The 12,061-nt window shown below is 55.2% G+C and overlaps 5 protein-coding genes across 5 annotated transcripts; 3 read left to right on the forward strand and 2 right to left on the reverse strand.

Moving 5' to 3' along the window:
- Nucleotides 1-232: 232 nt before the first annotated feature.
- KVR01_011099 (uncharacterized protein) lies at nt 233-2,693 on the forward strand. Its single transcript, XM_044791509.1, has 2 exons — nt 233-841; nt 1,111-2,693. Exons 1-2 carry the CDS (start codon nt 836-838, stop codon nt 2,299-2,301), a joined length of 1,197 nt encoding a protein of 398 aa, XP_044640246.1. The 5' UTR covers nt 233-835; the 3' UTR covers nt 2,302-2,693.
- Nucleotides 2,694-2,818: 125 nt separating this feature from the next.
- Nucleotides 2,819-5,191, forward strand: KVR01_010855 (uncharacterized protein; the record flags this gene model as incomplete). Its single annotated transcript, XM_044785388.1, has 5 exons — nt 2,819-3,217; nt 3,342-4,203; nt 4,286-4,588; nt 4,693-4,820; nt 4,926-5,191. 5 exons carry the CDS (start codon nt 2,819-2,821, stop codon nt 5,061-5,063), a joined length of 1,830 nt encoding a protein of 609 aa, XP_044640002.1. The 3' UTR covers nt 5,064-5,191.
- A 455-nt stretch (nt 5,192-5,646) lies between these two features.
- Nucleotides 5,647-9,360, reverse strand: KVR01_011113 (uncharacterized protein). Its single transcript, XM_044782046.1, has 2 exons — nt 7,733-9,360; nt 5,647-7,676 (listed from the first exon to the last, which is right to left on the reverse strand). Exons 1-2 carry the CDS (start codon nt 8,950-8,952, stop codon nt 6,899-6,901), a joined length of 1,998 nt encoding a protein of 665 aa, XP_044640260.1. The 5' UTR covers nt 8,953-9,360; the 3' UTR covers nt 5,647-6,898.
- Nucleotides 9,361-9,910: 550 nt separating this feature from the next.
- KVR01_011014 (DNA-directed RNA polymerase III subunit RPC25) lies at nt 9,911-10,785 on the forward strand (the record flags this gene model as incomplete). Its single annotated transcript, XM_044791559.1, has 5 exons — nt 9,911-9,922; nt 9,996-10,100; nt 10,154-10,250; nt 10,328-10,414; nt 10,484-10,785. 5 exons carry the CDS (start codon nt 9,911-9,913, stop codon nt 10,783-10,785), a joined length of 603 nt encoding a protein of 200 aa, XP_044640161.1.
- A 120-nt stretch (nt 10,786-10,905) lies between these two features.
- KVR01_010866 (uncharacterized protein) lies at nt 10,906-11,963 on the reverse strand (the record flags this gene model as incomplete). The annotated part of the gene is made up of 5 exons (XM_044786934.1): nt 10,906-11,087; nt 11,148-11,309; nt 11,390-11,750; nt 11,821-11,854; nt 11,917-11,963. The coding sequence occupies 5 exons, from the start codon at nt 11,961-11,963 to the stop codon at nt 10,906-10,908; spliced, it is 786 nt and encodes a 261-aa protein (XP_044640013.1).
- Nucleotides 11,964-12,061: the final 98 nt, after the last annotated feature.

Raw genomic sequence — 12,061 nt, forward strand, 5'->3', positions numbered from 1 at the left:
GATGGTGGTGAGTCCTTGGTTGGGCCGGGCCAGAAAAAGTTGACGGCAATCAGGAAGGCAGATTTTGGGTGGGCAGGGGCAGTTTGGTGGGCGGTGGTCCGTGCCACCCCTCCTGTCTTGGTCTACTTTGGTCCTGTCTCCTGCCGGCCTGGATCTCCCAGAGCTGCCACCTGGCACCAGCGGCTCGGCAGCTGCCCAAGAGGTAGCCTCCTGCCTTTGAACCTTAACCCTTGACCGCGTCCGCAACCGGATCCATCCCAGCCTGCCAGCCTGCGCCCAATTAGCAACAGCCCAGCTCGCAGTGGCACTCTTCTGGCTTGGCAAAGAGCAGTCCCGTCAGTCATTCGAGCGCGGCGCAAGGCGGGAGCGGGAAAGGGCCACCCCCCCATAGACCTAGGACCATTTGACCCAAAAGCCATAAATACCCACGACGTCGACCTCGCCATCACCTTCTGCCCCCTTCCTCAACCTGCACCATTCTGTCTACTTGTCCTACTCGCCCTCTCCTGCATCGCCTGGCCCACCGTCACCCGGCCGTCCCGTCCGTCCAGTTCATCTCCCGTTTCCTGCGCCTTGAGCAAAGGCCCGGCGTTTCCCCAAAAGGTGTCAAGTCCCCTAATTCCCAGGCGGACAACCCGACAAAGGTGGTCGCGAGACCGCAAAAAAATCTACTGTCGGCCACTTTCTAGCGGCGAAAGCACCGACATCCAGCCCGCAGCACGCTCGTGCAGATGACTCAACACCCATCGATGGCATGAGGCTTTAGACGTCAATCGTCTATTTCGAGGGTGGGACAAACGTTGGGAACGGGCCAGAGCCCTGGAAATCATTCAACATGCCGGTAAGCCTCTCTATCTGTCTGTCTGCCTGTCTATCTATCTATCTGTTTGTTTCCCTCTCTCTCCAAAAAAAAAAAACACCCCCCCAAAAAAACCGCGAGAAAAATGGAATGAAAATGAGAAAAGAAAAAAGGGAAGAAGAAGAAAGGGGCAGGGGGAAGAGATGGCCCTGTCTCCCAACTCTGCCAGGTGTCGCATGCCCGAGCCTCAACACGGTACCCAACGCCCGACACCCCGTAACTCGGCTGACCACCCATGTCAACCATCACAGATCGGCGACCTCCTTGCCTCCATCGAGGGGAAGCCCTCTGTGCCCTCGTCGATAGCACGCGCGAGAGCAGGAAACGGGGTTCCAGCCAAGAGGAAGGCTGATGACGATGCCAGACCCTCTGACCAGAAGCAGCCGCGGCTGGCACCTAACGCAAACGGGTCTGCGAGGCCGAACGTCGATGCACCCAAGGCATCACGCCCGACCGAACGGCCATCATCGGGCTACACGGGATCTGCAAGACCATCTACTGCCGCGGCAACCAACAACAACAAGCCCAAGCCATTGACTGAGAAGCCAGCATCGGCTGCCTCCAAGAAGCCATCGTCGACGGCAGGCGCCAAGCCTTCGCCCACCACGCCTACCTTCTCAACCGCCAGCCGGCCGGCAACGTCGACAAACTCGTCGCTCTCGAGACCTGCACCAGTGTCCAAGCCCATAAGGGATGGCGCTGCCGCCGGCTCTGCCGCCAAGGCGCCGAAGAAGGGTTCGTATGCTGAGATCAAGGCCCGGGCGGCAGCCCAGGCCCAGAAGCTGAAGACGATTGGCAAGATACAGCACAGGGCCGTCGAGAAGCAGCCGACCAAGAAGGAGCAGGACCTGGATGATGCAAGGCTTGTAAAGAAGGGTGTTCGGCCTGGTTCGAAACCAGTCTCGGCCGCTCCTTCGAGGGACGGGACGCACTCAAACGGCAACGGACTTCCTGATCGCAGTTCGAAGTGGCCGGGGCAGAAAAGCGTGACGGGAAAGGCTGGCAGCCGAGGGGCAGCCGCAGTAGAGGAACGAAAACCCAAGAAGGCGGCCCTGGCGACCACTGGCTATTCAGGGTCTGCACGGCCTGCCCCTAGTAAAGCCAAACCCGGCGCTGCAGGCAATGGACGTGACCGTGCACGCCCACCCAACCCGCTAGGAATGTTCAGCAGACCGCGTCGGAAGGACGACGAGTACGACGAGGACATGGACGACTTCATTGATGACGACGAGGACGAGCCAGAGGATGAAGGCTACGGCAGGCAATACAGATACGCCGACGAGGACGACGACTCGGACATGGAGGCCGGCTACTCTGACGTGGAGGACGAAGAGGAGGCGGCGGCGCGCCTGGCCCGGCTCGAGGATCAGCGCGAGGAGGCCATCCTGGAACAGCGTCGGCGCGAAAAAGAGGCCCGCAAACGAGCAGCCGCTGGACGCTGACATGTGTTTGGCGCTGCACACGGTAGAGATGGCGGGGGTGATAGATATCCCCCCTTTCCTTGGGCGTGGGTCAAGGCGGTGTTTGGGGATACCACGACGGCAAGGACAAGGGCATGGCAGCATAGCGGCAGGCGTTCTCACTTTCTTTTTTGTTTTTGTCTTCTCACTCTGCTTTTGGTGTTATACAAGCCTGTCCACACTGGGTGTTTTATGTTTGTGTTTTTATCTTGCTGTTCTGCCTTGGCCCTGGACCCAGGACACGGCGGTGTATGGACAGGAGGACATGGGGAGGGGGTGGCGGCGGCTACTGTGCTTCGGCAGTCATGCACTCACTCGGTAGAGTAGGTGTTGATGCGTGTGTGCGAATGCTAAACTAAACGTTGGACCTGATGCATCTTGGCAATGTTACAATGGTGACGGCGGCAATGTCGTCACGCGGGGGGAGATGCTCCGAGTGACGGTGGAGGGAGCAGTATAAAGAGCTGGGGCTGGGGCTGGGGCAGGGACGGGATCATTGATGCTTCGTGACACCACCATGCCTCAAGCCCTGGGTGCTCTCTCGGCCACATGGCCGGCAGGGTCGTCGGCGGCCACGACCGGCCCCGTCGCCTTCCCCCGGCCCAGCGGGGCGTCCAGCTCGTATTCCCTCACCAGCTACAACGCGCAGGCCACCTCCACCTACCTCGCCCAGACCGACTTCAGCAATGAGCGCCTTGCCTTGCTGTGGGACCAGGTCGGGCCCGTGGCCACGGGTCCCGTCACGGCCACGGTGACCCCCACCCCGGAGCCAAGCGCCTACCCCTCACCGGGCGGCGCGTTCCACCCGCTCGCCCCGGCTTATGAGCCCGCCCTCGCCAACGTCACCCTCCCCCGCGACTTTGTGTGGGGGGTGGCATCCTCGTCCTACCAGATCGAGGTAACAACCTTGGAAGGGATCCATACATACAAGCCTTCCTTCCTCCTCCCCTCCTCCCCCTCCCCCCTCCCCCCCCCCCGCCGCTGCTGCTGCTGCTGCTGCTGACCAGCACGCAACTGCACAGGGCGCCGCCGACGCCGAGGGCAAGGGTCCGTCCATCTGGGACCTGCTCTCCCACCGCGTGCCCAACCTCATCGCCGACAACTCGACCGGCGATGTTGTTGCTTCGCACTACTACCTCTACAAGCAGGACATTGCCCGGCTCAAGGCTCTCGGCGTCCCGGCCTTCAGCCCCAGCATCAGCTGGCCGCGCATCTTTCCCTTCGGCAAGGGGCCCGTCAACGAGGCAGGCGTTGCCCACTATGATGATGTCGTCCGCACAGCCGTCGAGGCCGGCCTCGCCCTCGCCGTCACCCTCTTCCACTGGGACACCCCGCTCGCCCTGTTCAACGAGTACGGCGCCTGGAACGACCGCCAGGCCGTCGACGACTTCTTCCACTACGCCACCTTTGTCATTGCGCGCTACGACCGCTATGTCCACGAATGGTTCACCATAAACGAGCCGCAGTACTGCAACTGGCAGTTCTCCACCTACCCGGCCGGCCACTACTACCCCGTCTACAACAACGTCTCGTCCGGCACCCAGTCACGTTTCCTGTGTGGCCACCACACCCTGCTCGCCCACGCCAGGGTCTACAGCTGGTACAAGAACGACTTCGGCGGCACAAAGAAGATGACCTTCAAGAATTCCGGAAACTACTTTGAGCCCAACTCGTCCTCGCCAGCCGACATCGACGCCGCACAACGCCAGTACGACTACTCGCTCGGCTGGTTCAACCACCCCGTCTGGAATGGCGGCCAGTACCCAGACAGCCTGCGCGACACCCTCGGCGACCTGCTGCCCGAGTTCACCCCCGAGGAGAGCGACCTCGTCTCTGGGTCCTGCGACTTCTTCGCCATCGACCCTTACACCTCATACTACGCCGGTAAGCACATCCCCTCTTCCACGTTTGAACATGGCTCGTCGGTTCGGCACTCGAGGCCCCGCAGGTGACCAACACCCAGAAGCTGCCATCGACGACAAGGATGCATGCACATCGAATTCTTCTCATCCGAGCTACCCTGAATGTGCAAGCTCAGAGCCCATTGCGCCGGGGGGGTTCGCCGTGGGCCCGGCCGCTGACTCGGGCGTAAGCTGGCTGTGGAGCGCCCCGACGGGCGTGCGGCGCTTCCTCAGCAAGATCACAAAAGAGCTCTTCCCCACCGTCCCCGAGATTGTCGTCACCGAGTTCGGATTCGCTGAGCCAGGCGAGGCCGCGCTGGACTCTCTGTCCGCCATCCAGTGGGACCTGCGGCGCGCCGACTACTACCGTAAGCATCATTCTTCATCTTTCTAAATCCCCGTCTTTCGCATTCTGTAACAATCTACATCACAACACCTTGGGCTCTGTGGGTAAGCGACTGACATGTATCAGAGGGATATCTAGATAACATCCTCGCCGCGAGGCTGTTTGATGGCGTTAATGTCACAGGTGCATGGGGATGGGCAATCTTTGATAACTATGAGTGGTTCTCTGGAAGTAGCGTACGGTTTGGGTTACAGGTGAGTCCGCTTCACCCCCCCCCCTTCGTTGTCTCTGTGTGCACGCGCGATTCAGTCGTATATGGACAGCGTGCTCTCCGAGGTTGCTGACGGTGTGATATGTAGTATGTCAATTACACTTCACTAGAGCGTACTCCCAAGGCATCCATGTTCCAGTTTCTCAGCTGGTTCAACTCCAAGGGCCGTGGCTTTGCTGGTGAGGGCGCTAGGAACTTAAGTATTGATACTAGAGGATTGTTTTAAGTATATAAAAAGTTAAGCTTTAACTATACTATATTTTTCCTTTATACTATATAACCACTTATTTCTTCCCTTTAAAACTTATATATAAAGTGTTTATAAAAAGTTTTATAAAAAAATTCTAATTAAATTAATTTTTAAAACTTTATTTATTTATTTTTAATTTAATAATTAAAATTAAAAAATATATAAATAATTTATATAATATTTAATAAACTTATTTTAACTTTATAATAAAACTTTAAATTTAAATATTTATATTTAAAATTTAATAATATAAAATATTTTAATAAATATTAATTTTAATTATTATATTATAAAAATAATTAAACTTTAATATTAATTTATTTATATTAAATTAAACTTATTTTATTAAACTTTTATTTATTAATATATTAATTTAATAATAAATAATTAATTAAAATATTAAAATATTATTATTATAAAATTATATTCTTTTTTTATTATTTATTAATATTAAAAGGTTATAAAAAAAGAATGTAATAATATAAACTTATAAATATTAGATTTTAAGTTAAAGGGACTTAGAATTATTATCTTTTAATTAGGGTGCCTATTGTGTAGTATTCAATGGGTCCGTCTTAGTATCTAAGACTAAAGTTGCCCTCTACTAACTCGGTGGCACGTCCAGAAAATAGGACCTGCAAGTCCAGGAACTGCTCCTTCGATATGCCTGGTGGAAGATGCAACTAGCCTCTTTAGAAATGACGATTCAAAATGTTAAATAAAAAGCTGAACGGACATGAGGGGCGATCCTTTTATTTCACAATAGCTCGCTCATTCACATTGTGAAGCAGATCTTGTCCGTGCAGACGTACACCAAGTCGATTTCAGCTGGCGGCCCCGAGGAGGGCATTTGCCTGCTTCTCCAGTCCTCGAGGTCCGATCCAAGATCAGCTACGGTCCTGGGCACCCAGTTTTGGTGAGCTGGTGTGCTTGTCCAATTGATCCGTTTGTAAGGGACAGCAAACGGCGCGATCTAAAGGACGAGACAAAGTTACTAGTAGTCCCGTACGTCATACTTCTGGGTGCCAAGCTGCGTATATTAGGCAAGCGTTGTATCTACTGAGAAAAGGGAAAGGGGTGCAAGTCGCGAGGGTTTGGATTACTGGTCTATCCGGCCGTGATGTTTGTGTTATCACCCATGAAGTCTTTCCGAGCGCCGCTGCAAGATGAGAATAAACAGAAAAACAAGTTCCACTTCCACACGAACACAAGATCAAGCAGATTCAAGCTGGGGTGCATTGGGGTGCCACCCCCTGAGGTGTCGCAGAAACTGGAAACCAACGTCCCACAGAAGCCCAGAGGCCAAGTCAGACACTGTCGAACCCGTGTGGTAATGCTGCAGCACATGGCAGAAGAAAAGGTGACAGCAAGTTGACCACAAGATAGCTAGGGCACAATGAACTTGAGGACAGACCGAGAGACACTACCCTCGACAACTTTGCAAGATCTAGGTTGACTGTTGTTTTTGGAATGGATAAACGGCCGAGGCTGACACGGACAACGTCGGCGGCCATATTGTTGATCCGAGTTTGACCACGTACCACTGAGGACTGTGTCGAATTTCTAATTGTCTGAAAGGAGTACGTCTTGGATATCGCAAATCGGAAATGCTTGCGGACACCGCCAGTACTGTGGTAGGTCTTCTGTCGATTCCGCCGTCTTTGTCTGACCAACGAATGCATTCCCAACGATGGCCCTTGCGCCTATGATTCCGGCTGCGGGGAAAAAACCTAACCTCACATATCAGGCCCGCGATGTTGGTCTCTGAAGTGTACAACTGGGCTTAATACGGGTTCAGGAGAGGGCGTATCTTAATGGTCACTCTTGACACCAGTATTCCCAAATCCGCTGAGATTCCAGCCCTGATAACGGACTGCCGGCGTGGACACAACGCTCGGCGGTGGCTGAGGCGGCAGACCATTGGCTGGAGGAGGAGGCAATGAGGATTTGGTGCTTGGGGTCGGAAATTTATCGTTCGCACCTGTCCCATTCGAGGCTGACTTGGCCTCCATCAAGCCCTTCTCCTTGAGGTAGGCGAGCGTCTTGATGATTGTCAGATCTTCTTGATCCTTGTCATTGAGCGTCAGTCGCTGCTGAAGCGTCATTCGGCCCCCATTCATCTCCCGCTCCTTCAACGCAGCTTCTCTCACGGCAGGATCATGGACAAAGCGGCACTTGCCCTTCTTGCCACATGTGCCTCCGGTGGAATAGTACTTGCAGTGCTTGGTGGGGTCGGCTTTCTTGGGAGGTGGGGGAAGGTTAGCATTAGGGTCCTGCTTGACGGATGCCACCTCCGGCTTGTCGTCCTCGGACTTGAGCGAGGGCGACTTGGAGGTACTAGCAGCAACGCCCCGCATGTCGTCGCCAGCATCTTGCTGCTCCCGCTTTCGCTTCAAGCTGGACTCGACCCGCTCAAGCTCCCGACGCAGCTTGTCGGCCTTGGCCTGTTCCTTCTCAAGAGCTAAAGTACGCTCGTCCTTGGCGTCCCCCTTCTTGCTCATGCCACTCGTGGCCAACTTGGCCTTGACGCGGTTCTGGGTAGGAAAGTTGCGCTTGCGTTCTTCGATCCATGCAGCAATATCCGAGAGTCTGGGCACGTCAGTAAGCATGGAGGCCGTTGGCCAGAGATCAAAGAGAGCACATACTCAGGGACCTCGCTGCCGATGAGCTCGCTGAGCTTGGCTTCTTCGTCTAGGTCGTCCTCGGACTCCTCACCGGGCGTAAGACCGAGAGTATTGGTCTTCCGCTTCTTCTTCTTTCCAGCTGAGGCGGCATCAGGCTTCTGATGGTGCGTCTGCGGAGCTGAAGGGGGCCCACCCGACTTCTTGTTGTTGTTATTGTTGTTGTTGTGGTTGTTATGGTGGTGATGATGGTGATGACGACCTTTGTTGTCATTGAACCCGGGGCGCTGTCTGAAGTTGCTGCCGTGGTTATTAAACCCTCCTCGACCGTGAGGGCGGCCGTTCTGTTGGAACGCAGCGCCGTGCTGGTGCGGGGAACCAGCGATAGGGTGTGCAGCAGGAGGGGGAGGATAGCCTTGATACGGCGCAGGAGGATATGGGCTGGACCCCTGTGGAGGCCCGTACGGCTGCGGTGGGTACCCGCTGCTCACTGGAGCATTGGGGTCCCGAACAGGAGCGTTGTCAAAGCCCATCCTGATTGGTGGTCCCATTTGTTGCGCTTTGGACGAGTTGTGATGCCCTCCACGGCCACGGCCACTTCCATACTGCTGCTGATGAGGCTGGTTAGGGGGTGAGTGCGAGGGCACAGGAGCAGGGGCTGGAGCACCCCACTGCTGAGGAGGACCACTTGGCGGTTGCGGAGCAGCATACGGCTGGCCGTAAGGTTGTGGAGGGGGGGCTCCGTATGTCTGCTGCTGCTGCTGCTGCTGCTGCTGCGGTGGTGGTGCCTGCTGGTGTCCGTAGGCCTGCTGCTGCTGCTGATGATAGAGGTGTTGAGCGTAGTTGGGATGGTAATTCTGAGGAGGTAAGGCCTGAGGACCCGGGGCATGATGCTGGTGTCCCTGATCAGGCCATTGCTGCGGTGGCTGCGGTGGCGCTTGAGGGTATCCGCCAGGGCCTGACTGCGCGTGCTGGGCAGGGAATTGTCCTGGATGCTGACCGGGATGCTGGGGAACGTATGGCTGTGGCTGATGCTGAGGTGGTTGCGGATTGTACCCGTACGGGCTAGGAGCCTGGTAATCGGGCCTATTGCCAGCGTGTGGATGGTGGTTGCCTCTACCTGCTCTTGCTGAATGGCCGCCACGGCCACCTTGGCTTTGATATGGAGGATATTGTGGATAGCCACCCGCGGCTGAGGGGGCAGGTGGCGGGGCGGGCGGAGGAGGGCCGTAATTATAGGCCATGATGGCTGGTGGTCGTTGCTCGTGTGGTCAATATCGGCTCGGCAAACGTTCGGTCGGCCGGTCACTCGGGGGCAGGTATGGTAACCGATCCAAGGCCTGCCGTTGAGAGACCTGGATCCGATGGGGACTGATCGGGTCAAGATTGGTGTGGAAGATGCCAGGGACGGCTGACGTGGGAGGTTTGATGGACAAAGACGAGAGGTACCACGGATTGGACAAGTGGTGTGAGAAGTCTTTGGTGAGGCCCCCTGGGAAACAACACTTGTCGTTGTAATGATGGTAGAGACCAAAAGTTAATGGACGCTAGGGGAAGCTGTGGTGGTGATGAAAGGGGGGGTTGCAAGATTCTGTTGTTTCTGGCAGAGTTATCAATGGTCGAGCAACATCAGATTTGGTTTGGTGGTGGTTGATTTATTAGCCTAGCAGCCTAGGTGGACAAGGTCGAGTCGGCCCCCCAAAGCTGCACCAGGCCAGACAAGGATCCCTTGTTAGTGCCCCCAAGTGTGGGGGCACTTGCTGATCCGTGCATTACTCCGTAGTGACTGACCTCAGGGAAGACTCTGAGGTGTATCTTGTACCTCTGACAAGGAATGGATCAGACAACCTTGGAAGTTAGACAGGGTCGTCAAAGCCTCTAGGCAAGCCGCAGCATTCTGCAGTCACCTGCCTACCAAATGTCATCCTGACACTCACTGTTCATTTTCAGAAGACTTGCATTCTCTGTGGTGAACTGGTATCATACTATCATGGCTCTGTGACTCGTCACCCACCCCAGCCAAGGAAAAAAAACATTACACCAACCGTGAGGGACCCTGACAATCAACTGATAGCCTCAAGGACTGAAGTCAAAGGCTGTGTGAGATTCAGTCTGGCAAACAGCTCAAGTCTTACCCACAAGCCCACAAGCCCACAAGCCCACAAGGCCACAACACCATTGCCTTGCCTTGTCAAGATCACAATGTTCATCCTGGTAACTAAAAACCAAAAGCAAAAAAGTCTTCAATGCAGAACTTGAGAACTCAACAGTCTGACTTGTTGTCAAGACGAAAATTGCGGACCTTGTCCAGATTGCTCCCGAGGACTTCCACAAGAAGAGCAGCGATGCCATTGAGGACAACATTAATGCCAAATATGCGAACAAGGCAGGTGTAACAACTATTTTGTTCTTTTGAGATGCACATGGCTGACCGTCTTGGAGCAGGTGATCCAAAAAATCGGGCTTTGTATCTGCCTCTATGATCTCTTGTGGGCATCCGAAGGTCTGGTTCGCCAGGGCACAGGAAATGCCAATGTAAACGGTACTGCTGTCTCCCCGCCCCCCAAGAAAAAAAAACTGCGCGGCTGCAAGCAACAATAGCTGACGCCAAGTCATCAGCCGAGTTCCGTCTTGTGGTCTTCCGGCCTTTTAAAGGTGAGGTAATCATGGCGAAAATTTCAAAGTGCACGCCAGAAGGCATCCACGGTACGTGCTCTTTTCTTGCACAGGTGTCTTCTTGGCTGCTCACAGCCCTCACTGACGCATTACTCACAGTGCGCACTGAGTTCTTCAGCGACATATTTGTGGAAGCCGAGGAGCTGCCAGACGGGTGCCAGTTTGACCATAATGAGCAGCTTTGGGTCTGGAACAACGATGAGACTGGGCCCATGTGGTGGGACATCCACGAGACGGTCCGCGTTGCCGTCATTGGCGAGGAGTGGCACGACCAGACGCCAACCAAGCCTACCGTTGCGCCCGGCGAAGACCCTTCCGAGGAGCAGAGGAAGCCGCCGTACGTCATCAAAGGGAGCATGAAGAATCCAGGCCTGGGATGCACACTCTGGTGGGAGTTCTGAGAACTGCTTTTGCAAACTAACATCTTCCTGCCGGCCTCGCTGTCCGCAAATGACCACACGTCTGAACACCCCGACACATACTTGCCCGTCATGCTACCATACGCCCTCAACCGACTCCATCTACACCTCGATATCCTTGAGAAGTCGGCCTTCCACATTGTCAAGAACAGAGTAGTGCTCAATCACAGCAAGATTCTCAGCCTCGCCGAGGAATTGTTTGTTCGGATCGACCCCCGGGCCAAACATCTGCTGGCCCTGTTGGGGACCCATCTGGCCCATCTGTTGGGCCATCTGGTTCGCGGCTAAGAAAAGAAGAGTGGTCAGCTACGAGGCAGCTAGACATGCATGGAGGGTGGCCTTACCGTTGTCACTGCCCAGGATGAAGTTGAAGACAGGCTGGAGCCCAAAGATACACAAGAAGTACCATGAAATGCTAGACATCCACCTGGGGTCCATGTCCTTGGTGGCCACGCCAGCCTGAAGCATGCTCTTGAACTTGATGGTCAGGGGGAACGGCAGCTTCACTGCGTGTTCAACATTGTCAATAAGCCGTCCTCTCGAGGCGGTCGATGCGCAGCAGCGCGATCTAGAAACGTGGACGTACTGATCACATAGCCCGAGAAGAAGGCGTTGATCCAGCTCATGATCATGGTATTGGGGATGATCATGGCCATCTGGCCCTTCATGGCGCCCATCATGCCCTCCATGGCGTTGGGGTCGGTCATGGGGTTGGGCGGCGCCTGGCCCTTGTTCTCAGGGGCCTTGAGGTAAGTACCGGACTCGTAGGCGGCAGTAAGCACGTCGCGTCGGGTGTTGAAGGACCGCCGGGACAGCACGTGGAAGTTGGACCGCACTTGGATGCCGTGGGCCAACGAGCGCTGCTCCCGGATCGCCCTGAGCTCCTGGGCCTTGGGCGTCGTCGCCAGGAGGACGGTCGCGTAGTGTCGTAGGATTCCAGTCAGGACCTTGGAAGGGCAGGCTCGGTTAGCTGATGCCTGGGGGCGTTGCTGGGAGGGAGAGAAGGGTCGCCCGTACCATGACCACCGTGATGGGGAACAGGATCCAGTAGCTGCGAACTAGGTCAGCGGGGCGCCACGCGGTGCGTAATGTTCACGTCTCGACGGGTCTCACAACAACTGGGGATCCCTATGGATCGTTTGCACCGGTACCTGGGCCATGGCGACGCTGGTCGAGCGCGGTGTGTGTCTGCGATGGGGCTGCTGGCCGTTGAACCTGGCAGCGGTGCCGACTGCTAAGAGCTTTGGGAGCCGGGCGG

This window comes from Diaporthe batatas (genome assembly GCF_019321695.1).
Source record: "Diaporthe batatas strain CRI 302-4 chromosome Unknown Contig00014, whole genome shotgun sequence".
NCBI lineage: Eukaryota > Fungi > Ascomycota > Sordariomycetes > Diaporthales > Diaporthaceae > Diaporthe > Diaporthe batatas.